At 37.8% G+C, this 24,864-nt stretch overlaps 1 protein-coding gene across 3 annotated transcripts in view; it reads left to right on the forward strand.

Annotated features, from left to right (window-relative positions):
- usp43a (ubiquitin specific peptidase 43a) overlaps positions 1–24,864 on the forward strand; it is a 45,469-nt gene that overhangs the window by 1,418 nt on the left and 19,187 nt on the right. For 2 of the 3 annotated variants that reach the window (XM_077605210.1, XM_077605211.1), the window contains exons 2-4: positions 11,052–11,213; positions 20,693–20,781; positions 24,113–24,205. In XM_077605210.1, the coding sequence (XP_077461336.1) occupies positions 11,052–11,213; positions 20,693–20,781; positions 24,113–24,205 (344 nt within the window). Of the gene's footprint in view, positions 1–72; positions 1,745–11,051; positions 11,214–20,692; positions 20,782–24,112; positions 24,206–24,864 lie in introns of those variants that run through there. The other variant, XM_077605212.1, reaches the window with a different exon arrangement.

The raw sequence follows: 24,864 nt of genomic DNA on the forward strand, positions 1-24,864 counted from the left end.
TTTTTTTCTTCCATTTTTTCATTCATTCAATTCATTTTCATTTCTGAACCACTGTATCCTCACTATGGTTGCGAGGGGTGCTGGAGCCTATCCCAGCAGACTTCGGGCCAAAGGCGGGGGATACCCTGTATTGGTGGCCAGCCGATGGCAGGGGACAAGCAGACGTACAACCATTCGCACTCACACCCATACCTAGGGGCAAATTAGAGTGTCCAATCAGCCTACAATGCATGTCTTTGGAATGTGGGAGGAAACCAGAGTACCCGGAGAAAACCCACACAGGCGGGGAGAACATGCAAACTCCACTCAGGTGGACCGACCTGGATTTGAACCAGCAGCAGTTCGCCATGTCTGCTGCTCAAAAGGTACTGTGAAAAGTCTAACATGGTTATCTTAAACATGAGTTCAATAGGTCAAATGGAACTTAACTTAAAAGATCTGTGTAAGCAGTAGAATAAGTAATACATAAACTTCAACTGTCATTTATTCACTTTTATCTTGCATTTTTACATCCAGAATTCTAAACATGTTTAGTGTTTATTTTAATGCTTCCTTAAAGTAGTTTTACAAGCCAATGAGCTGCATGTTTTTTGGTGCAAATATCTCATAATAGGTGGGTACCTGCAGCTTATATATGAATAAATACAGTTTTCTTGTTAAATTTATTGGGTGTGGTTTATAGTCAGGAGCCCTTTAAAGTCCAGAAAAATTATAGTAGAAATTTCAGTACATATTTATTGGAGTTATTCGTAAGGACAGCTGATGAATCAAGCCAAGCAGGGCCACTGGGGATCACTATAATATGTCATTAACTTGCTATTACGTGATTAATAGTCCATTTAATGTGCACATGTGCAAACAAATGCTAGTCAAATGGAAACAATGGGCCTCAGGGCAGCTTAGCAACTGTATCACGATTGTCCAACATCTAGTCAGTACACCAGTCTTGCGCCTTCATCAATAGGGTCAATCATTAAACTATATTTTACTATGTGGGCGGGGAGAGAGAATGTTTAGTCACTCAGCTACTGATTGCGAAGAAAGGCTCTGGCACAGTATAGTATTAAAATGTTGCTTTTCGTGTAAAGGGAAATTGAACACTTCTAAGACCAAGTAAAACGGCTTTTGTATAGAAAAAAAGAGAAGCTGCTCGGATGAAGGGCCACTGGGCACAGCTAACATTAATTCGAATTCACACAACATTGTGGAGTGAGCATATCATTTTTAAACTTGGTGTTGTCATATACATTAATACCTCGTTTATCGCGGTTAATAGGTTCCAAGACCTGCTGCAATATGTGAATATATGAACAGTCATGTGGGGACAGAGTTTTTATGGTGTCTATTTATAATTATTTGGACTTTTAAAATCTTCTCTGTACTATTATTTAACACCCAAAGGCAGACAGTTAGTGGCCACTGAAGTAATCTCCGATTTGTTAATTGATTGAAAATTAATTTCATATATACTATGTTTGTTGGCTCCAAGCCGCGATGTAGTGAATCTGCAAAGTGGGGAGGTATTGCTGTAGTCTAATATTCATAAAATTGCACATTTTCTTCATCTGTCGATGTAATGACTCTTATAGTACATTTTTTGCTGGTGCTCGGTGTGTCTATTTTGGGGAGGCGTTTATTTGACTAGGTGCTAATGGAGCCGGGCTTTCATTCCAGAGACGCTCACTGTTTAATGAATGCGGGCAGAAGCCTATTAGGGGCCCAAAAGGCACAGAACTCCCTGCAGGTAACTTCCACTATGTACAGAGAATGAGGCAGTTATAATTTTAAAGATAGATGCATTTTGTACAATCTCTCCAGTTCACAATTCTAAAGTCATTACACGAAAAAAAGTGTTAACATAAGCAAAAATCCCAAATTGGCTGTGAGATGACACACCTGAGTTAAAGGGATTGGGGGGATACATTGAGTTTGAAATATTTCCATTAATCTATACTTTCAAAAGTGCATGTCCTCATTTGGGTTGAGGGTGACCTTGGGCGATAGGTAGAATGCAACCTGGTCTGGTCGTCGTCTAATCACAGAACACTTCTAGGCCGCATGAGTAAAGCGTTCTCACCTGGACAATTTACAGTACATTGCACTACTGACAATTTAAGGCAGTTTTTTTTTAATGCTTAACATCCTATGTTCCATTTCTTTGCTCACAAGTACATGACATGGTTCAAATTACATTTAGGTTTGGGGGATGTCATATGTAATGACTGAACTAGTTGGCATTGTCGTGACTGTTTCAACCACATGGTGTGCCTTTCTGACCTGACTCAACCTGTGCAACTACCCAGCACGTTGAAGTGGTTAGGCTGCATTCTTCGGAAGTCAGTTACAGAAGGAAGATATTTGGACTCAACAACATACACAGGATATATATATATATATATATATATATATATATATATATATATATATATATATATATATATATATATATATGAGCAAAAAGAAATCAGGACCCTCTTGTGAGAAATATAGGGGCTTTCAGCTCTATTGACCAAAGCACCACTTGTAGAAGTGGGAATCATTTGGCTTCTGCTCCTAAATTTGGTGGGATCTGAAACTAAGCAAAAGGAGTGTTGAGAATGAGCGAGTAGCCCTTCCAACATGAAACCAGAAAGCAACCAACAACAAATAACAGCATTGGAACTGGACACACCAAAATAAAATAAAAGGTAATCCTCTACAATTGTTTGTACATCTTAGTTCTACATTTATCTTCCTTCTCTACTTACATTATGACAAATGAAGTTATTGTTTTATCCACCACTGTCCTTGTTAAATGTTTGCCTTTTGAAATTTTGGTGGTTAACACATTTTTACACTTACAAATTTTAGAATGCTACTCAAAAATTCCCTTGACAGTGTTTATGATAAAATAAAAGAAGAAAATGTGTTGAACTTTTAAGTGTCTACTGCATAGCAAGGAGGATTGATAATCAGTATAATGAATGTTCTTCTATCTTTCTTGCTCACCTTGTCACCTTAGTGAACTTCATTTAAGGCATTGTGACAAAACGATGGTTGCTGCGAGTCAATTTTATTACCTCCCGCTCTTAATGCCTGAAAAGGGTTATCCACGTGATGTTCTCATTACTGCAGGCTTCAATAAAGATTGATCAGGGATTTGCAAGAATATCCCAGATGGGACTATCACTTATTTTCGATTCAGGAGAGATGATTTCATTTGAGTTTAACATTGTGCAATGGATGAGTCACTTCTTGTCCCGCACCTAGATGGCTATTTTGGCTGAATTATTGGTATACCCGCTGAGTCTCTACTCTCTATCACGAAAGAAAACATGTCCTTCATTTCCCCTTTCTTGCCTTGCCTCGCCCCATTTCACGGACACAGTGATTTGTGTGTGGGTCTGCTCACACAGTGAGCAAAGCTGGAGGCAGTGTTACTGTAGCAAGTGCCTCTACCCTGGGAGACGAAACCGAGGAGGGGGAAGAGGAGGCCCCTTGCTGAGATGTCTCCAGTGGTGTGTACTAAGAGGAAGGGGGGTGGGGGGTATTTTGAAAATAAAACCATCGTCCTCCCTGTCCTGTCTGCATAGTAGAGAAAAGATAGCCGCTTGATACAGCAAAATTCCTCCCTAATTCCTCAAGTGCAGAATTTATGTTGCCAAATTCCTCGTTATTTGCAAGAAACATTGTTGAGAATTTTTGAGCCTTTGAGTTGGGATTCAAATCCAGATCTCAGCAGTTGAAACCATAACTCTATGTCCAATGTACTATGACACTGTTTATCCATAGTGACAACACGATATCAGTGAGCTGTTTACAGAGTTGTTCCTTGGACGGACAGGGACATTTAATTAACTGAACACCGTAGAGGGGGGGAACAAAATTCATTTAGCTTGTATTGCAGTTTAATAGCACACTGTTTGAAATGACTGACGTTTAATTAACACAGCCTGGTAATGCAAAAAAAAATCAATTATCATGTTTTGCTCATTATTAAAATGCAGTTTCAAATGACTGTTTTACCAGGATGTTCAAAAGAAATTGGTAGGTTTGTGTTGTCAACATATTGCAGTGTGCCAATAAGACTTGACGCGCTTTAAATCTAGTGTCTATGTGTTACTCAATGTTGAAGGACCCCTGTGCCTCTTTAGACCTGCCAGTCAGAAGACTAATAAGATGGCTGGCTAATATTTTGAAAAAAAAATCTCTCATGAAAAGTTCCTGCTACACAAATTGACAGCAACGCTTTGAACAAAAGTAAAAGATTCATCCTATAAAGGCATCTATACCTGAGGGTGTGCGCCAAAGGATTTTGCAACCTGAAAAAAAAGTCTTCCACCCTGATTGGAAAACTGATTCCAGATTGAGCTCTTGTTAAGAATACTGCCAGATATTCAGAATGAGGGAAGCAAATAGTCAAGTACCCTATCATCGAAGCTATGGAAAGTGATGTGTTCTGTTCCATTTGGTTTTAAGACAATTATGGCTTTGTTCTCATGATCCTTCTCTCAGAAATGGTAGGAAGGATACAGTTAGCGGCATTATGCATGAATAAATAAATAAATGAACTAAGCCGATTTTCGCTGAAGTTTGTAGGGACATTCCATTTTGTGAGTTTCTAGATTAAAATGTTCCAAGCAACAAACAAATGTTTTTATTTTTTTAAAACCATTTTTTAGTTAACCAGCTTTGGTTGAGAATGCTGTTAAATGTTGAGTTTTAAAATGCATGTTATCATATTACTAAGATAGTTAAATCTGGTATCGAATTATGCTATGAAAGCATTATTTTGGATTCATAAAACATTATATTCTGGCTTTCATGCAATTACATGAATCTGGTTGGCTTCGCGTGTTATTTACTAAAATCCATTACAACCAAGCTTACATAGTTCACGTTTTAGCCAGTATGTTGATTTAAAGATTTTTCAAATTATTTCGCGCTTTTATTCTGAACTATCCTTGGTTATTACGATAAGCCATGGAAACATGCTCCTCTGGGCAGAAATACTTTCAATTACATGCAGCCATGATGTTAAAGATCTAAAATCTCCAACTTTAACATAGTTGGTTCACAGCACGACTGATGCTAATTAAATCTAGAGGGATGATATTTCCTTTTATGGTCTATGAGTTGGTGCACATTAATGGGACTTGAAAACACTGCTTGTAGCTTAACTCTGACAAGACTAAAGATTTTTTTTTTAATAATACAGGCACTTGTGAGAGTTTCTGTGACGAGAGGGTTGAGGATTCATCTTTTCCACGCTTGAATAGCTGTGGCTCGTGAGGCGCGAAGAGCTCAGGCCTAGAGATGGAGAGGTATATTTGAAGTGGTCCCATTTGTTTGAGCAGTGGGCCTAAGAGGTGTATGATAGTGTCTTAGGACAACACCGATGGATTGTTCTTCCTATCCATTCTCACCTTTCCTTTATGGACAACACATGACAGGATGTTTGCACACACTAATCTTAGTGGTGGATATGCGCCAACGAGACTGTGAAGCCGGATGGTTTTTATTTGTGCAAGGAACAGATGGTGCCGGATGGTTTTAGAGCGATATTAATTAACTCATCATTTTGCGAGAAAACAACAATTAGTGTTGTCCATGTTGTAACATTGAATGTGTTGAGCTCCAAAGCACTATGTCCGCAAAAATCTGCATGTACAATCACTGTACTGCACTTGTTCCAAGTGTGTGCTAGCGCAGTGCTCTTGTGTTTAGCAGGTCTTCTTCACTGATAAGATGCTCTTGGTCTGAGAATTGCTGGCTTTCCCAAAACATATCATCGTGGTAGGTTTTTTCAAAGAGTCCATTACTGATAGGCTGCCTCTCGGCATGAGTGTGAGTGTGAATGGTTGTCCGTCCTCCTGTGGCCTGCAATTGACTGGTAACCAATTCAGGCTGCCCCCTGCCTGCTGCCCATTGTTGGCATGTATAGGCTTCAGCACGTCCTGTTCTAGAGCGTTCGGTTTAAATCCCCAAGGAATGAAGTGAATACTGATGGATGTTTCATAAAAAGACAGGTGCTTATCAAAGTACTGATTATTCAGCCACATTTATACTGTCTTGGAGCCCTGTAATATTTAGATCATTTCACTAAAGCAATTGATCTTTTATAATGAAATGGAAGCAACACACAAAAATGTGGGGAGAAAGATAAAACATTTAATGGGAGTGTGCCACGGCTGCTTCTGAAAACACCTACAGAGGTAATTTTGGTTAAAGAATTGTTTTCCAAGTGAAAATAGTCCCCATGTTTAACTACTATTTCGCTATCTGTCACATTTGAATCCATATTTCCCAATAGGACAGGCTTCAAGGTGATGAGGTGGGCAGCTCACCTTGATTTGATGGATGTGTAGGCCTAATTCTGGTTCTGTTTGACCTGTAAAGTACTATATTGTTTTTAGACTAAAGGGTGGGTCTCGGATGGCTATAATGACAAGTGGTGAAGCAGAGGTTGCATGAAGCAACTTTTCAGAGAACGTGATGCGATGACCTGATTTGGGATGAACGACTTTCTAAAAAATTATATTGTTAATCTTTTGGGGGGTTTGCAATACGATGTAATATATATTGTGACATTAAAAACTGAAAAATTTTCACCAAATGATTTGAATAGCTGTGTTTGGAAAGACTTTCAATCGCACATCCTGGAATAGGATTACTATTGCACATGGGCACATTGCAGGGAAGCTCATCTGACCAGTCTACTTGCTTGTGGACTTGGACAAAGCATTCTATTGTTTCTTTTGGGTAGTCCTGTGGAGGTATGCAATATAGGCTCCCAAAGGGTTGCAGTTTGGGTTACACTCTTGAATATCTGTCGGAAAAAGGTGGCATGGCCTCTCTGGGTCAGGGATAAGGACTTTCCCTAAGTGGAGGAGTTTAAGTATCTCAGGGTATTGTTCACGAGTAAGGTAAGGTTGGACTTGGAGTAGAGATGCTTTTCATCTGCATCGAGAGGAGCCAGATGAGGTGGCTCAGGCATCTGATTAGAATTTCTGCTGAACGGATCCCTGGTGAGATGTTCTGTGCATGGGAAAAAGCCATGGGGATGACACAGGACACGCTCGCGTCTGTGCTGGGAACGCCTTGGGATCCTCCCGAAAGTGCTGGATGAAGTGCCTGGAGAGAGAAAGAAGTCCAGGCTTCCCTGCTTAAGCTGCAGTCCACCCTACATGACCTCGGATTAGGGGGAGAAAATGGATGGTGGTGAAGTAATTGCGTATAATATTATAATAGTTCGGCGTGACAAATAATGTACTTATCTGACAGAAGCAATCTTTTGAATTCAATAGGGTGTAGAAGTGGGTGGTTGGCATAAAATTTTACAGCCAGGTCAGTAGTGCAATAAAGTGCCTTGTGTGTCTCAATAGTAGATATGGTGATATTGACTCACTCCCATTCTTACTTTGTACTATAACGTTTCACACCCCTGCTACTACTACTGCCCCAGAGGCTAACAAATTTGTAGGTCGACTTTGTTGTCAAATTCTGTGTTGATTTGTTCCCTTTGAAACAGCACTAACCTGGATGGCCAGGTAACCGTTCAAGATAGCATCACACTCGTGCTCAAATTAATGTGGTTTCCCCTTAGTGTTTCCCTATTCCCAATTCTTTTTATTGTTTTTGTTGCATGTATCCCAAAAGTACATTTGACCTGATACATCCCACTTTTGAATACTGCATAGCTTCCTTGGTGCTCATTACGTGAGTAAAAGATGGCAATATGAACTCCAAATGAACCATGGACCAAATTACAAGTGAGGAAAATGATGACGGGACTGAACAGTAGTCACATCCATCCCACCATATCTTCATACACGCACTCACACACACTTGTAATCGGTGCCCCCATCTAGTATTCCCCTTGGGTTTGCATTAATTTGACAAAAGCCCATTCCTTCTTCCATCTGTTTTGTCCGTTTTCAATACGGCGAATAAAACTCACATGGTGTTCTATCACAAGAACAGCAGATGGTCTCACTTAGCCTGGCAGTCAGCTGCAACTCAACACAAGCCCCACACACTCAAAAACATGAACACCCATTTGGTCTTTTACTTTGGACTAGTGTTTTCCAACGTTTTTTTGATCTACGGCACACTTTTGAAGTGAAAAAAATCACAAGGAAGACCACCACCTGAAAATCTTTAAATTTAAAACTATGTCGCCTATATTCACAATATAAAGTCGTTCCCATCAAGGTTGTATCACCAAACAAACCCCAAAAATTATTCCAATATAATTTTTTTCTCATTGACCTCATATCACCAAAAGTTGATGTCGGCGGACCCCAAACAACTTCTGGTTCAAGTGATGTAAAAATAAATGATATAAAGGTTTTTAAATGCAATAAGCAATGTTGTGCTCAGAAACAGAAATTACATCCCCAAAAGTTGATGGCCGTAAAAACCATACAACTTTCGGTTCACGTAACGTAAAAACAAGAAGATGACTTAAATCTCGTAATATGATATATTTTGATTTTGTAATATTAAGATTTTTCTCTCAGAATATTACATTGTATGACTTCTTGTAATTTCCCGTGGCATACCTCACCATCGCTCATGGTATACCAGCTTGCTGTGGTAAAGTGGTTGGAAACACTGCTTTAGACCAGCAACCGAACAAACTGTGGATCGAAAGACATGATTCATATTGCTGCTGGCTTGATTGGGAAAACAAGCGAGACTTTGCACCTGTTGGATAGCATTGATGCTATTAGCTGCACAAGTTAAAACAGTTTCCTACCGCTGAAATCTGGGGACTGAATCATTCAATTTTCATACAGAAGTAAGATAGTTCTATCACATACCGTAATTACTCGAATATAACGCGCACTCGAAAATAACACGCAGGTATAACTTTGGGCCAAAAAAATCTGGAAAAACGCAGTACTCGAATATAGTGCGCACCTAAAATTTCCCGCTGACGAAAATCAGAAATCTTACCTTTTTTTCTTCGTTTCACGATTGTTTTGTTCAAACAAATTTATTCATTAGAATCCTTCAAATGAAAAGTTCCTCTCTCTCTTTGTCTGTCCTCTCATACATCTCTTCGTTGAGAATCCTATCAACGTCCACGCTTCCTTCATCCACTTCCTCTTCCTCCCACAACACATCATCCGATTGGCTTTACGAGATGACGTAAAATCCGTGCGTCAAAGTGAGTTTGACAATGCTTTTTTCGATCGAAAATTTGTAATTTATTTTAGTTATTGATTATAACACTGAACTGAGAGAGGGTGAACTGAGACGGGTACGAGGCTAGAGGGGGGCAGTGGTGGTCTCGGCTTTACGAGATGACGTAAAATCCGTGCGTCGGCTTCACGAGATGACGTAAAATCCGTGCGTCGGCTCTACGAGATGACGTAAAATCCGTGCGTCAAAGTGAGTTTGACAATGCTTTTTTCGATCGAAAATTTGTAATTTATTTTATTCAATTCAATTTCAATTCAATTTATTTGGCAAGAAAAAGCACCAGGCTAAGGGCCATGTAACAAGACACAAAAAAAAAAAAAAAAATTAATAAAAAAAAAAAAAAAAAAAAAAATTAGTTTTTGATTATAACACGCACCCCCAACTATTGGAATTAATTATTTTGCAAAAACCTGCGTGTTATATTCGAGTAATTACGGTAATTGTCAGGAGATTAGAAGGGAGCGCGGAAGCATAGTTGACACCGCCACTTTTGTCTGACATGTCATTACCTCTATTGTGGAGCTGTTATGTTATCAACTATGATTGTCTGAGTTGGTATTTTTGTCTGGAATTCTTTCATGCCATGTAGTCATGTAGTGTGACCAATTGTAGTGTTGACGTACGCTTTGTTTTAGTTTACTGCATCAACCCTCCTCCCAAATTTAGAGGTTACGCCTTCTATGTAGCTATCCAACTGTGAAGTCACCAATGCTACAAGATACAATAATTGTTTTCATTTTGTATGTTATGGGAGTGATACATGGGGGCAATACTGTTATAAATGAATCTTGGGTCATGTGGAACTTAACTGCAATACTGCTTCAAACAATCCTACATTTTCCACACTGTGTTCACTCATGAACAGGCCTCCCTTTTATTAATCTCCATTATATTTTACCCTGGAAGACAGATTAATGGCCTGTGTTTAGTGTCTTGTAAAGTGAAAAGAAACATCTTGTTAATCGGACAACCCTGCCATATTTGATTTTTTTAAAGAAAATGCCAAGTACAAAAAAATGAATGAGTTTTCAAAATAATGAAAAATCAAGTTTTTTTCCACTAAAACCATGCAGATATACTGTAAATCAAATTCCAAAATGTTTAACATCTTTCTTATGCCTACACGTTGATGTAGGGATTTATTATAAACAATATATTTTTTATGATTCATATAATTGTTTTTTACTATCTAGCGTTGTTCCTATCTGCACACTATGGTTGTGTTTGGTTTCACCACCAGCCCCCCGATCTCCATCCATTCTGTCTGTGTGTCACCCTGGTTGTGAAGCTCATTTGCAAGCTGTCAGGTAGAGGGTATTTGGGAGCTATAGACTCTCCCTTCGCGAGTTTGCTTAGATCCCAGAAGAATGCCTCATTCTGTCACAGTCAGATGCATGACGCATGCTCCAAATTATTTCATATCGTCTGTAGTTAAGTATACCAAGGAAGCTACATTTTCTTTGCAGTTTATTATTTAGAAGAGTCAAGGTTATTTACATTGCCATAAAACTAGTAGTGGAGGGAAAAACATGGGGTCTTCTTTGATTTGGCTTTGTCCTTGAGTCTTCAGAATGCTTTTCAACTCCTCAAAGAATTTATAGCATTTTTTGCAGTCTTCTCATAGGGTCAAAAGAGACATCTTAACCATCGCCCTACGTACCTTGAGCAGACCGCCAAGGAATTGCTCAACACTTAAAGAGCAGTTTACCGCATCCATAGTATGGCCACCGTATTAAAGTATCGACACTCAGCTGGAGCATATCGATAACCTATCGGGTTGTAAATTTTGCGATATGTTGACACACTCATATATGGTATATGAAATTACAATCATTGTTATTTATAATGTCCTTGTTTTCCAGAGCATCGTGGCAAAATATGGTTCTCAGTTTCGAGGCAACTCGCAGCATGATGCCCTGGAGTTCCTCCTCTGGCTTTTGGACCGAGTTCACGAAGATGCCAAAAACCCAAACAGCAATAACAGCAGCAGTAGCAGTAGCAACAATGCCAAAGCCAATTTCAAGGTGAGTCCAATTTGTCCAACATCACAAACCATTTGAATGAGATGCATTTGTGATAAATGAAGAGCAGCAGCAAATGCATTTTTGTGGCACCACACTGTTAATTAGAGAATGACAATTTAGTTTTATGGAAGTGCCCAAAAAACTGCCCCCCATTTTCGATAGGCATAATTTCTTGATTTTTTTTTATGGGAGTTAAATAGAGATTGTAGCTCTGACTACTGTATTTTTTTCAGGACATCAAAAAACACCCGATTTTGTTGCAGTCTCTTTTTATTAAAAAAACAAAATATGTATTTCCAAATTTGCTGCTTGTTTTTTAGGGGGTCTCCCTGAAGAATGAGACTTAGGACACCATGAAAAACATAGTTATGAAATTTCTATCAATAGGGTCTTCTCTTTCATGTTCATGAAGCCCCTCCTCTCTTGTATTGTTCTTTGTGCCCAATAAACATCTTAAGGCTGTGGCTCTCATTAGTCTGCCAGAGCTATAATACAGCTTCCCCCTGCAGATTCTGCCATTTAGAGATTGGCTTTTCATAGTCAGGATCATCTCCGATTTTTTTTTCTCTCAATGCTGATCCGCTTTATAGAAACATTTCATTGTATCATACGATAGTGTCATTGTCCATATTTTGCGTATAATACAACATCGGGACTATAGCTTTGGACCCTCATGCTGGCTCAGTGCTATGGGTAAACAGTGATGTGGCTGTAACCTTTCCTGAGTACATTTTACTGATTGCCTTGTTTATATCTTCAAATATACTGGATAGAGGATCAATAAATTACAGTTAACTGTAGATTTGGATAAATGTCTAACTTTAAGGTATACAAGTCGTTTTGCCTTGCGAGATTATTTTGAAAATGCTTTTTTACGTAAAATTGGGTCAAGTTAAACATTGAATTTTGTTTCTTATTGTGCATTGTTGAAATGTCAGTACCAAATGAATATTACCAAATAAATCTTTTTGTAATTCAAACATCAAGATTTCATATACTATGAAATAAGATACATTCCCTCTAATTAAAAATGCAAGATAGGCAGCTTGAACTCTAAATTGTCCCTAGTTATGAGGGAGGGTAAGCATGAATGGTTGGTTGTCTGCCTTCTTGTACCTGTACACTGCTGTACAATTCAAACAGTTGCCTGTCCACTTGTATTCCTAATTTCAAATGGTCTTTTTCCCCTATCCAAGTAAAGACATTTTGGTGAGTCATTTGATCCGTGAAAACACTTTGCTGTAAAATTCAAACAGTTTCACTCTGATTACTACCCACTGAATCTATGTCCTTCTGTATGTTTTTCTCTAGAGAGGTGAGAGAATGATTATGTTTTAATTTCCCTAGATGATCAAAAGGCAATAGATTTTGCTGGCCTGCAAGAGTGGGTATACAAAAGTGTTTATCTGCATTTTATTGATGGGTGACCAGTCTGGGCAGGTGGTGCGTGACCTTTCTGCCAAAGCAGACTGGCAAAGATTAAAGCCCCTTCCCCCTGCCGTTTAGCAAAAAGATGGATGTGCCTGTATCTAATGATTTATTTTAAAGCCCACTAGGGTGATTCAGATAGCGTGTAATTGGTGGTGTAGCTCTATATCTGTAATTTTTTAATATGTCTACTGGTCACTGTCAAAATTTTAATTCACCAGCACTGTCCTCATCCGTCAAAGACTATCCAACATCATGTATTGAAAGGAGCTTTTATTACAGGGCCACTACTCTACTTTTGAAGTCTGTCTGCGACTGACCTGTGGTTTTATTAGTTCAGGGCTGGATTGGATTAGCCTTTGCACACATTGCACATATTACTCTTAGTCCAGCAGCATTGTCACCAGTTTCACAGCTTGTGCCCCTACAATATTATGTTAAAAAAAGCACAAAGGAAACCTACCAAGCCTGCCATGGGGACCTTGCTGAACCTGCTTGGTTTCTCTTCCCTGCTTTGGCTTTAACCACATCTATAGCATTCTTTAGTGAGCTAAAATACAGACTACAGTCACTGCTTTATGCACTTTTTGTCAGTGTGTTACTTAAGGGATTTCTGAGAAGGTTGAGTATTGAAGTTAGTCCCTAAATACAATGTTCACAGTGCCTTTTAATTCTAAAGGACAACATTTGAACAGAACAATAGTAATTATTCATTATTTTTTTTAAACAACAACAGTTCTGATTTGTGGCAAGTAAGCAAACAACTGTTTTCAGTAGTCTTAACAAAATACGCCTGTGGATGAATGAGCAAGTGCTGTGTTTGTTCTGCACTACAAAGTTGATATCCAGTTAGCTTCTGATCCACCTGTTGACTGTAGATATAAATGTGAATATTTCTTTGTGCCAAGATTGATTGATTAGCGCACTGCTTCTCTCCCTCAAAATTAGCTTGACTAAGCTGCACCTTTCTCATATCACTGTGAAATGCATAATAAGAAATATGCAAAATGAAAATTTGTCTCGTCCCTCTCTACCTCCCATGTCAATGATTGATGCCTCACTTAACAGTGGAATAATTTATTTTGTAACGTTTACATAATTAATTGGCAAAAATGGCATGTGATGCTTTATGCACCCTTAAGAAAAAAGTCAGTTGATTCTACTCATAGGAATGTTTTTCTATATTTTCATTATTCCTACTCTAGAGATCACATGTATAAAACAATTAGGGGAACTGGTTGAATGCCCTGGTGGGGTTTTTTGTAGTATTTGTGACTTTTAGAACGACTGCTTTTGGAATGACTTAAACCTTTTACATATAAAATGCATCTCTACTTACTAAATATCCAAGTTACGATACTACTTCTGGAACAAATTATTCTCCAAACATTTATTGTGAGAACAGAATAGGAAATGCTGGGTTTTGTCTGACAGTAGCATCACACAGCGACCACAAAGTGAGTGAGCAAAGAGATTACATTCAGCCTCGGGTTCTGAGTTCTATTCCAAGCGAGTGCATTTAAACACTGCTCGATTTCATCCTGCCGACAGCTCAGTGGTTCGCCAGTGCAACACCACACCAGGGTCCAAGTATTATGCATACATTATTCTGTTTCAAATGTTGATAGTGTTTTGGCCAGTGCATGCCGCAGTGGGGTTGACAGTGACAGAATGGAGTGAGGGTAGAATACCCTGGTCCCAGCAGCCAACTGTGAAGACTGTATTCGGGTCAATGAAAAATGCAGTACAGAGAGCCAGTGAGGCCTCTTATAAACATCGACAGAAATAGTGAGTTTGATGGCTCGCCATTAGAGTTTGGCCCGTGTTTTTTAGGGGAGGGAACGGATGAGAGGGCAAATGTCGGTGAATGAGACAAGTCAGCTGACAAGCAGCAGTATTACATGTGAGTGCCGTTGGTTCTAAGATGGAAACGCATCAGCGATCTTAATCATCAGCACTGCCTAACAAACGGTTGAAGAACATGGATGATTTATGGCTCTCTGTTTTAATGAGAATAGACAGCATTTAAAACTACTTATTAGTGTTTCTATCATTGATTGTTTCCATTTTTATGAGAGTGATAAATGGGAGCAATGATGTTATAAACACATTTTTCTTGAATGTTGAACATGAATCCAATACTGCATTAATATAATTTTAACCTTTCCACACCTATATAACACAGTAAGGAGGAAGAGGAAAACATTTGGCAACTAATAAAACATTACAAAAACACAGATGTAAACATAAAATAACATGAAGTGATGAATACATAAAAACTTTCTTGTGGCCCATGCTAAAAACTAAAGATGCTTTAAGTACACTTGGAAAATCTCATGGAACACAGTGTTATAACTCTGTGATGACAAACAGCGATTGAAGGCACACAAAAAGCATCATCATTTAATTCAGTTTTGAAAAACTTTAAACATACATTATTGGATTCGTGTTCTCTTTAGAAAGAGTCCTTGCTAAGATGGTCTATGTATAACTTGGATAAACCTCACTTCAAATGATTAATTTAGAAGGTAACCCAAATCTGGCATTTCAAGAGAAGTAAAGCAGAATGAATAATATGTGGTTGACAACAATTTAAATGAAACACGAGTAACATTTTTATCTGGACAAATGACTAAATCATGGAAAATTGTATTGCAAACAAAAACATGATATGGAAGAGGAATCTGAAGTGGCTGAGGTCTGTCCCACCCGCTGTCGATGAAATGCCAGCAACGCAGGGATGTATTAAAAATTAAACAAGCCTACCCTGATTAAAAGAGAGGAGGAACTGTTCAAGTAGCATCAATTCCAAAGATTATATATGTATATATATATATATATATATATATATATATATATATATATATATATATATATATATATATGTATATATGTATATATGTATATATATATATGTGTATATATATACATATAATATATGTATATATATACATATATGTATGTATATATATGTTGTGGATTCAAACCAAGGACTGATTGGATATTTTGTTTTGTTATTTGCCCTTGTTGTTACTGAACATAGGAAACAATTCTATAGCTTTTAAGGAACAGGTAAGATTCATTAAGCATCACTGAGTAGTGTAACAACCAAAAGTCTACATCATTTAATTGGTGTCTCCTTGGATTCCTGTTAAATTAACAAGATTATCTCTCCGGCAGGATTTGTTGTTCAACTGCTGAAGTTTTTTTTCTAAGTTAATTAAGTTTGACAAATTTCTCTCCTGGGGAAATGAGTATATGATTAATTGAAGGGCGCACTTAATTGGCAACATGCTGCAGGTACAAAAACTTATGTAAAAGATTTTATCTCTGTGTCCATCAAAAGTGAATATTAATTTATTTGGTAAATGTGAACTTTTTAGAGGCCTCTTGTAAGGTTAATGAAGCTTTCATAGAATCATTTCTAGAGCTTTCACTTTTTATAAGACCTCGCAAATGAGTGAGCAAAAATGTGTCAGTCCCTTTCAAAGTGACACTTATTCATTTCCCCCACGTGCTTTCAGTTAAAAGCATAAAATTGTCCAACATGGTTTAGAGATGGATAGGCATGGAAGGTGTCAAAGCAAAGAAAGCCTTACAATGGGAGGCATGTGTCGAGACCTCTTTTCTGAATTTCTTCTTTTATGTTGAATAGAAGGTACAACAAAGGAAGAATTATGTTCTCCCCTGTGTCTTTCCAGTAAAACAATATTGATTTTTTTCCCCAGAAGGATTGAATGTGTCTGGAAATCATGGTTCTGTGAAGTATGCACATAACTCCTTTACAATGGCCTCCTTCTGAGTGGGCAATAATTGACATGTTGCAGCCAAACATTTATCTGAGAAAGCATTTAATGGATCATGAGAAGGAAATGTTTAATTTAAGCAATAGGGTTTTTTTTTTAGAAAAAAGCACGAGTGTCTTTGAGAGCAAGGAAATAAACCTAGAGTGGTTGGGGGCTGGTAAAATGCTAACTCTATTTTGTCCATTTATTTCAAGATATTAATCCTCAATTGATCATAAAACCCAAACAGACATACTGGATTTATTTCTATGTGAAATCCAACAATTTTTAAGTTATAGCCATCCAGTGATTAATTCCAAAAATATGATGACAACTTTTTTTTTTCTTGCTGCTACTTTCTTGCTCATACTTTTGTTTCTATAGACAACCCAGTGGGAAGGAAAATGTGAATGTGATACATTGTAAAACTCACATGTATTACATGTAATACTTGCATAATGAACAATGACCCTGTACTCCAATTTTTTTCTCACAGTCAGTAAATCATCTTACGCAGGGTGCAGCCCAGTGGAAGACTGGCTCGTGCATCTGCAAGGGTTCAAATCTAGACTCAGGACTTGCAGATATTTTGCTTGTCTTGCAAGTGTGTTTTGAATTTCCTCTTGGTATTTTACTTTTTTTGCACATCTAGAGCAGCAGTTTACCACCAAGGCAAGTCTAAATTTGTTATACAGTTTAAAAAAAAGTGGTCTTCATTAAATTACATTTTCTTTTTTGCATCAATGAACTAACAAAGACACAGAAAAGTTTTTAATGTAAACTTAGCGACTTTCATTTGTAAAAACATACCTGCTGACATACAGAGCAACAGACTGCAATTGTGTGGGAAAGATGTATGTAAAACTTGAATACAAAGAATGAAACCTTGCGGCTTTTAGTTGTGCCTTTCATTCTCCTTTTACCAAGTATGACAGGCAAGGAGCCAAAAAGGAAGTGAAAATCCTCCAATCTCAAGAGGCAATTCAGTTTTCTTCTTTGTGATAGCAAAACTGGTCTTGCTGGTGTGCTTCTGAGATGCAAGCTGAGTTTCTTGCTTTGTTTACAGTTTATCCATTCTTGCCACACCTTTGTTTCCACGTTTGTCTTCCTTAAATTGTTGGAATTACTTGATGCTTGTGGACAGATGGGAACTGTGTCACGGATAAAATAAATTTGATTTACACCAGTCTAAGGCTATATTTTTTTTCAAATTTTAGTAACGCCATAAATTTGGAGTCAAGTACTACTTTTGTGTTAAGTTACTTACACAAATGCGATAATGGTGATAATGGTGGCACTCTTTGCCATTTTTTTTTACCTGTGTGGTCAACATTGGTTTCTAATTTTGGAGTTATGTCATTAGTAATTACCTAGTTTGAAGAATATTTGGGATATAGTACTACTTGAGACCACAAAACCCATTGATAAGTGATGCTCCACAAATTCAGTTTTATGACATTTTTTTATTTTAACTAATCAGTCAAGATCAATGCCTTCAGCCTTTTTCAGCAAACCTCTTCTCTTATCTTCGTGCATCTTACAGGTCACCCTAAACCACACTTCAGTTGTAATCAGTCTTTTTGAAAGTCTAATCATTCAATTCTCTCGTCACCATTATTGTCCTCATTTCATTTTGTTATGAATCAATGTAGCTGGCTGGCCCTGAACCTGTTACCACCAGGAAACAGCCCTGGTATTCCAGAGCCCTGCTAGAGACTCCTGTCTAAGGCTGCTTAATTTCTCTTCTTGGCTTTTGTTTTTGGTCTAAGAGACATCTCCATGGCAACAGCCAGAGTGGCAGCTTTCATACACTCAACTCTGAAATTGAACGAGCAAAAATTTCAAGGAAAGAGGCGAGAGGCACACCTTGTCCTTTGTCTTAAGTGCCATCTCTAAATATTGAATAGTATTGTGCAATGGTTTTGTAGAACACCATGAGTCTGGACAGTTGAACAGGGTTTTCAAATGCTTGTGCTTTCAGTCATTATCTCACAGGTCATCTTGTTCCCGTAAGCCCTCACAAATAGACTGAATTAACAGTGGCTGCCACAACTGAAAGAATTGTTGTGAGTCAGCCACTTTACTGATACAACAGCGTTTTGTTTCAATGGCTGGAGACCGACCTATGACGCTCCGTAAGCCAGCCAACCCCCACAACATTCTCCCCTACTGTTTTTTTGACTCTCTGTGCACTCTTTCTGGCTATCATTTTCAAATTGTTAAGCAATACTAATCATTAAATCATAATGCCTTTCTCGTTTTGTTTAGTCAATGTGTGTGACTGAAAGAAAAGTGTAACCAAAGCTCCATCCATTTTCTATCATGATGTTTTTCCTGAGGGTCATGGGTTAGCTGGAAGCTATTTCTGCTGACATTGGGTGTAGGTGGGTGCACTCTGGACTGTTCAACAGTCAATCACCAAGCAAACATACACAAACATCATCACAATTACATTTATAGCTCTCGTCAGTTAAGAAAAATTAATGATCCTTGCAAGAATGTTTGTGGAGTGTAGGAGTAAATTCACCAAAATATGGAGATCCCGTAAACTTAACAAAGTGAGGCTAAAATAAAGACATCTGCGTTTACTACTATGAGCCTTGAGAGAACATCAACAATAATAGCAAATCAAAGTTTATTTTGCCAAGATGTCATAGTTTTCTACAATGTTGTGTGTTTAAAGTCACTTTGGGGACCTGATTAGTGTGAGTGTTCAGTTTGCTAAGTAAAGAAACACTGCTGGGTGCACATATTTTACTGAGCATTGTCCTTGTCACACTGCTTGCCTCCAAATGACCTTTTTATCTCTCTGTCCTGTATCGGCTGTCGCACCATGTGCTTCTTGTCATATTATCGTCCATCAATGCTTGCTTAAATTTCCCATTATGCAGGATTTTCGGAATACAGGTTAGAAAAGGTCATAATTCATTACAAAATAAATGTATTGCAGAAAAAAAAATCATTGGGCAAATGGTCCAGTTGATACAATTTAACACATTTCTAATCAAACATTTTTAAAAGAAGGAACCCTTATTAAATTTTGAGACAAATTTGGCTAGAAAAGCCACATTTCAGTTAAGCGTGGTAGTGATGATTGTTGTAAAGCTAGAAAATATAATGTATGAAAGCTTTTATTCGTACAGTAATTGTGAAATTGTAATTTGCAGGTGAATTTTAGAGAGGTGGACAATTGTGCCGCGAAGGAAAGTGTGAGAAGCACCTCTCTTTAGGGATGTGACTGAATGGATGGGGGCGAGGGAGCACCTTAAAAATAGATTAACACAAGAAAATGAAACTAACGTTACCGTCCAAAAAAGTTGGCACCTGCCGTAATCACATCTTGAAAAGCCGATTTGACGCTGTTCTTTGTGAAAGACTTTGTTTTGTTCTATTTCCAGGTGTACCTCTCACATGTCGCGCACTATGTAAACATCTCACCTTGTACTATTGCCGCCTGGCTGGTCGCCAAACTCCCACGTGTTCCTCAGCGAGCTGCAGAGACACGACATGAAGGCCCGCCATGGGAAATTGGTTGGGATTTAAAAAAAAAACATGTTCTCATAACCATGGCAACTGGCTGGCGTCCGTTTCAGGGTGTCCCTCGCCTGGTGCCCATAGTTAGATGGGTTAGGCTCCACCACCCCCTTGTGAGGATATGCGGTTCAGAAATGAATGAATGAATGTATGACTCATCTCCCAAAATATACCTAAAAGATTGGGGGAAAAAACTCCAAAAGCGTTGACCTAAAAAGATGGCACACAGCATGACATCAGTCCTCTCGAGCAGGTTGGGCATTTTCGTCCTCAATTTGTGTTTGTGGCGAAACCTGTCATATCAGCCAAGTCTCATATTTGCTGGATTTTAATTCTATCTGTTGGAAGTTGTCCTTTTCGATGGACATTTAAAATTAAAGAGTTTTTGTGAAGGAAATGGTTTATGGGCGAATAATAAACTGTGTAAACATGTTGACCTTTACATATTACTTTGATTTTACAGGACCTTCAGGTTTTTAAATGATAAGGCTAACAATTGAGGTTACTATAATCATCATCTAAAATGTTTACACCATTTCGTCTTGAGTTTATTGATGCTATCTGAATTGAGGTCTTGTCAGGTAATTTTGGAGCTTCCCTGAAGTCATATGAGAAGTCAATTCTGTACGGTGACTTCAAAGGCGTGTTTTCCTTAAAATGTTGGCTGATTTTTCTGAGTTGTTCGACATCTTGAGGTTGAATAATCAAATGTCTATTTTCCCATGTCTCCAGGGGCCCAGCTCATTGGAGGACCTGAACAGCAAGCAGCAGCCCAGAGGTCGCAATAGTTTTGTCCAAGAACACTTTCAGGCTCAGTACAGGTGAGAACATCCGTGTTCCGGGTGGTGCTGGGTTTTGTAAATAGAATATATATTTTTTCTTCAGTGCTGAGTCCTATTAGCAAATGTGGCTTCCACTTACGAGTTTCAGCGTGGATTTTCACATTTTTATGAACTGAAAAAAAAGTAATAATTAATCTCGGAAAAAATCGAAGCAGTGAATTCGCGTTAAGTGAAGATGCGATAATCGAGGGATTACTGTAGACAGTTGTGTAGTTTTATGCATCACATATGAGTTTGGGGGGAATCCTCCTGATTATATCCAATACCTTGTAAGTGTTCAATCATGAGATAGAAGATGAATGAATGGAGAAATGGTCAGTTTGTAATAATTAGTTTGATTGACAACTCTTGTTAAGTCCACACCGCTTGTGAGTTTGTGCTCTATAATTTGGACGGTCCATCACTGATTATCTGCCGTGACATCACAGCTAACAAACTTATTGTGCAACTGCAAGACTCACTACATTGGACTGAGGAAAAAAAGTGTATTTTTTCTCGAACTAGTTGGCTGAGGGGTTTTTTTGAAATATGTCACTGGTAGCCGTTTCCTGGGCAATCAACATAAGAGTACTTGGACTATTTTTTCAAGATTCATGGAATATGGTTCATTAATTTTATATGCATCAAATCCACAAAATGAAAACAATTCATAATTTTGTTTCAAAAGAAAATAGATTGGTTGTACATTTTTCAGTTTGTCAGTAATCAGTTTGACATTAGTTTGACCCATTTGCCATTTTTGTTTCAAGAAACCCCACGAGAACTTTCAGACTGGATTGAATACTCTCTCTTGCCTGCCTGTGTCTGTCGTTCACATTACTGCGTCAGCCATTGTACTTCACAACCAGAGCATGGAGGTGGAAGAGAATGCCAAACAGCAAATTTCAAATAACAATAGAGGGAGAATTAAAATCTAGCTGTTGTACAAATAGGCTTGTATCAAATTTTTCACACACCTGCATTACTGACCAGTCTACTGGTACTCTCAAGCCCTGCCACACTTCCCTCTAGAAAAACATACTTTCAAAATATTCTTGTAGATGGCAGAGAAATAATGGATGTGATATCTACTCAGTTCTATTTTACTTTTTAATTTCTTTAAAGCGTCATTCTGTTTCACAGTGAGAATAACAAATGCTTGTCTCAGATCGAGAGAATGAGGCCACATCTGGCACATTTTCATATTTGAACTAAATAGCTCTGATGTTCTCTTTAAATATCTCTTATTATTAATGAGCAAATTAAAAAAAGATATATAACACAAAACTATTGACTCCTGGCTGTCTCCATCTCCATTTTCATTTTGTGGATTGGTTGCTGAATTTACTGGCTGATATAATTACATCTTTGAATAATCTTTTAGCAGACGCATCAATTCTTCCTTATTTCATTGGTATTCCTTCCTCTTGTCTCCCTTACCCTGCGTTTCTTTCAGTACTTCCGTAGATGTTCCTCCGAGGGACTCGGTGGATTTCTCTGATCTGAATAAGTGTTTGCAATTAGAGTCTATGTTGTCTTGCGCATTGGGCTGTCAACATGGGAGGTGGCGTTGGCATCACTTGTGTTGCCACGATTCTGTTTGAATCCATCTTTGTCGGCGCTTCATTCTGTCTGTCAATCTGACTTTCTGGTCTATTTTTAATGCTGTGTCGTCACTAGCACGCCATCCAGTTGCAAACAAGTTTGTATACAATGTATGACAGATGAGGTTGTCAGTGTCACAAAATCACCTGCAAGGTATTCTGAGCAGGTTTTTCATGATGTTAAGCAATGTTAAATATTTGTCAGAATATATGGTGAAAACATCTTGAGTATTTTTTATTAAACATTTTAGCAATTAATACACTCTCATAGTTAAACACAATTCTGACAAAACAGCAGCAGCCTCTGTACCATCTTCTGGATGTTTGGAAATTTGGGTGCAATGAATGAAAACCGAAAACCTAACTAATCCAGTCAATTCTAAACCCTTTAAAATTATAAAATTATATATGTATACAAATTTTGTATTAAATGGGTATGCCACTAAAATGATTCATCAAGCCACAAATAAGAAATGCAAATATATTTTCCATGGAATTGTGAGTACGTAGGTGAGGGGGAAGTAGGCAAACGTCTGGCAGTAAACATACATACACAAGCATGTGAACACACAATTCTGAATTTAAATTCTGAGAATAATACTGACTTTATACTCACAAGGTCAGAATTTTCAGAATAAAGTCAAAATTCAGATTTTAATATCAGAAACCCTAGTTCTCCCGCCTTACCAATCACTCGTTTATATAGGAGTTTTCACAAAGCTATCTTGATTATGTCGGCTAATTAATTATATGTTCATCAAATGAACTTGCAATAGTTTTTTCATTAGGATTACCCTAACTAATTACGGTAAAAAACAGGTGGATGATGTTATTTTTTGTGCGCATGTGTTTGCTTCACTTGGATGTAAAAAATCAAAATTATATATATATATATATATTTGTTTTTTCAGTCTCTCTTATTTTGGACATTCTCTCTCTTTTGTCAACCTGACTGTATCTTACGCGACCTTGCGGATACAAACATCTTTGTAGTTTTTGTCACTCCTGTTGTCTAATTCTTTTCTTCCTTTTGTTTTCCCATCGATCTCAGGAATCTTTGATCCCCTCATTATCCAGAGATAACATTTGTGTATTTTTTTCTCCCTGCGATTTGTTTCGTGCCCAAGGTCTAAACATCAGCCTTTTTTCCTTTTTCTTATCTAGATGGCCTAATTCAAGGCTCTTCATCTACACTGTGCTGCATTCCAATTACAAGACTGCGAACTTGCATCTTGCGCGCTGACGTCATACTTAAGAGGATTTTGTGTCTGTGCTGATGCTTTATATCGCTTGGTCCATCGGGTCAACAGTGCATATGCGAGAATTTTCTACCCTCTTTTATCCAAAATTTGGGGGATGAGTCATGTGACTGTGGACTTGAATGCACTGCAAGTGCAGTACAATACAGTAATTGCAAACTGATGAATAATGGAAAATAAAAACATTTCCTTTACATAGGATTTCCTCAAATAGAGGCCATCCTTCTGATAGATGATGTATCCTAATTATTCGTTGGGGGAGTCACCCACTGAGACAAATGTACATTATTATATGGCATTATTAATTTTTGGGTGGGTGTTGTTATTGTTACAAATAGAAAAAAAAACTGTGTTTTCTCTGCAATTCTGCAACACAGTAATCTAGTAATAACAACAACAACAATAATAATAATAATAATAAAATTGTAATATAATATAATCTGATCTTGCCTATTGTTTTCTCCACAGGTCATCACTGACTTGCCCTCATTGCCTTAAGCAGAGCAACACCTTCGACCCCTTTTTATGTATATCCCTGCCCATCCCTCTGCGTCAAACCAGGTAATTTATACAAAAACACACATTTCAAAATGTTGTTTTTCACACATTTCTGTTTAAAAAGCGGAAGCCATTGAATTTTATTCAAATTATTTGTTTGAGGCTGTTCATAATGCTGATGTACACTGGCCATTTTCATGGAACAAAGCCTACAGTTATCTAATTTAGAGTTACGCAGTGTACTAGAATAATGGAATAAGATTGATGTGCGTTTCCATCACACAATATCATGTCTTTTTGTGGCCTATACGGTTTTCTTCAGAATGTTTTAAAGTGTCATTAGAGTGAACAAAATATTTAACAGCTGACACAATTTATTATGTATCAATTTGTTAATCCTTTCTTTAAAAAAAATGCCAGAGAGGGTTTTTTCTTTTAAAAAAAACACACACAGGATATATTTTTGGTGGGTATGTATGTATATATGTGAATAAAAGGCCCAAAGCTAGTTTGGTTGGGTGATAGATTGAAAAGGCCTCTTTCATTGGGTCTTCTGTTAAGGCTTGACTACTTTGCATGCATGCAATCAAAAAGACAATTTCCATAGAAAGGAAGGACAGTCTAGAGGACTTTATTAAAGAGACAGACAAGGGTTGATTTCAAACTTTCAGTTGCAAAACTGACAGCGGTGGTAACATTAGTTGCTTTATGTATCAGAAAAC

This window comes from Stigmatopora argus, chromosome 7 (assembly GCF_051989625.1).
Source record: "Stigmatopora argus isolate UIUO_Sarg chromosome 7, RoL_Sarg_1.0, whole genome shotgun sequence".
Classification (NCBI taxonomy): domain Eukaryota; kingdom Metazoa; phylum Chordata; class Actinopteri; order Syngnathiformes; family Syngnathidae; genus Stigmatopora; species Stigmatopora argus.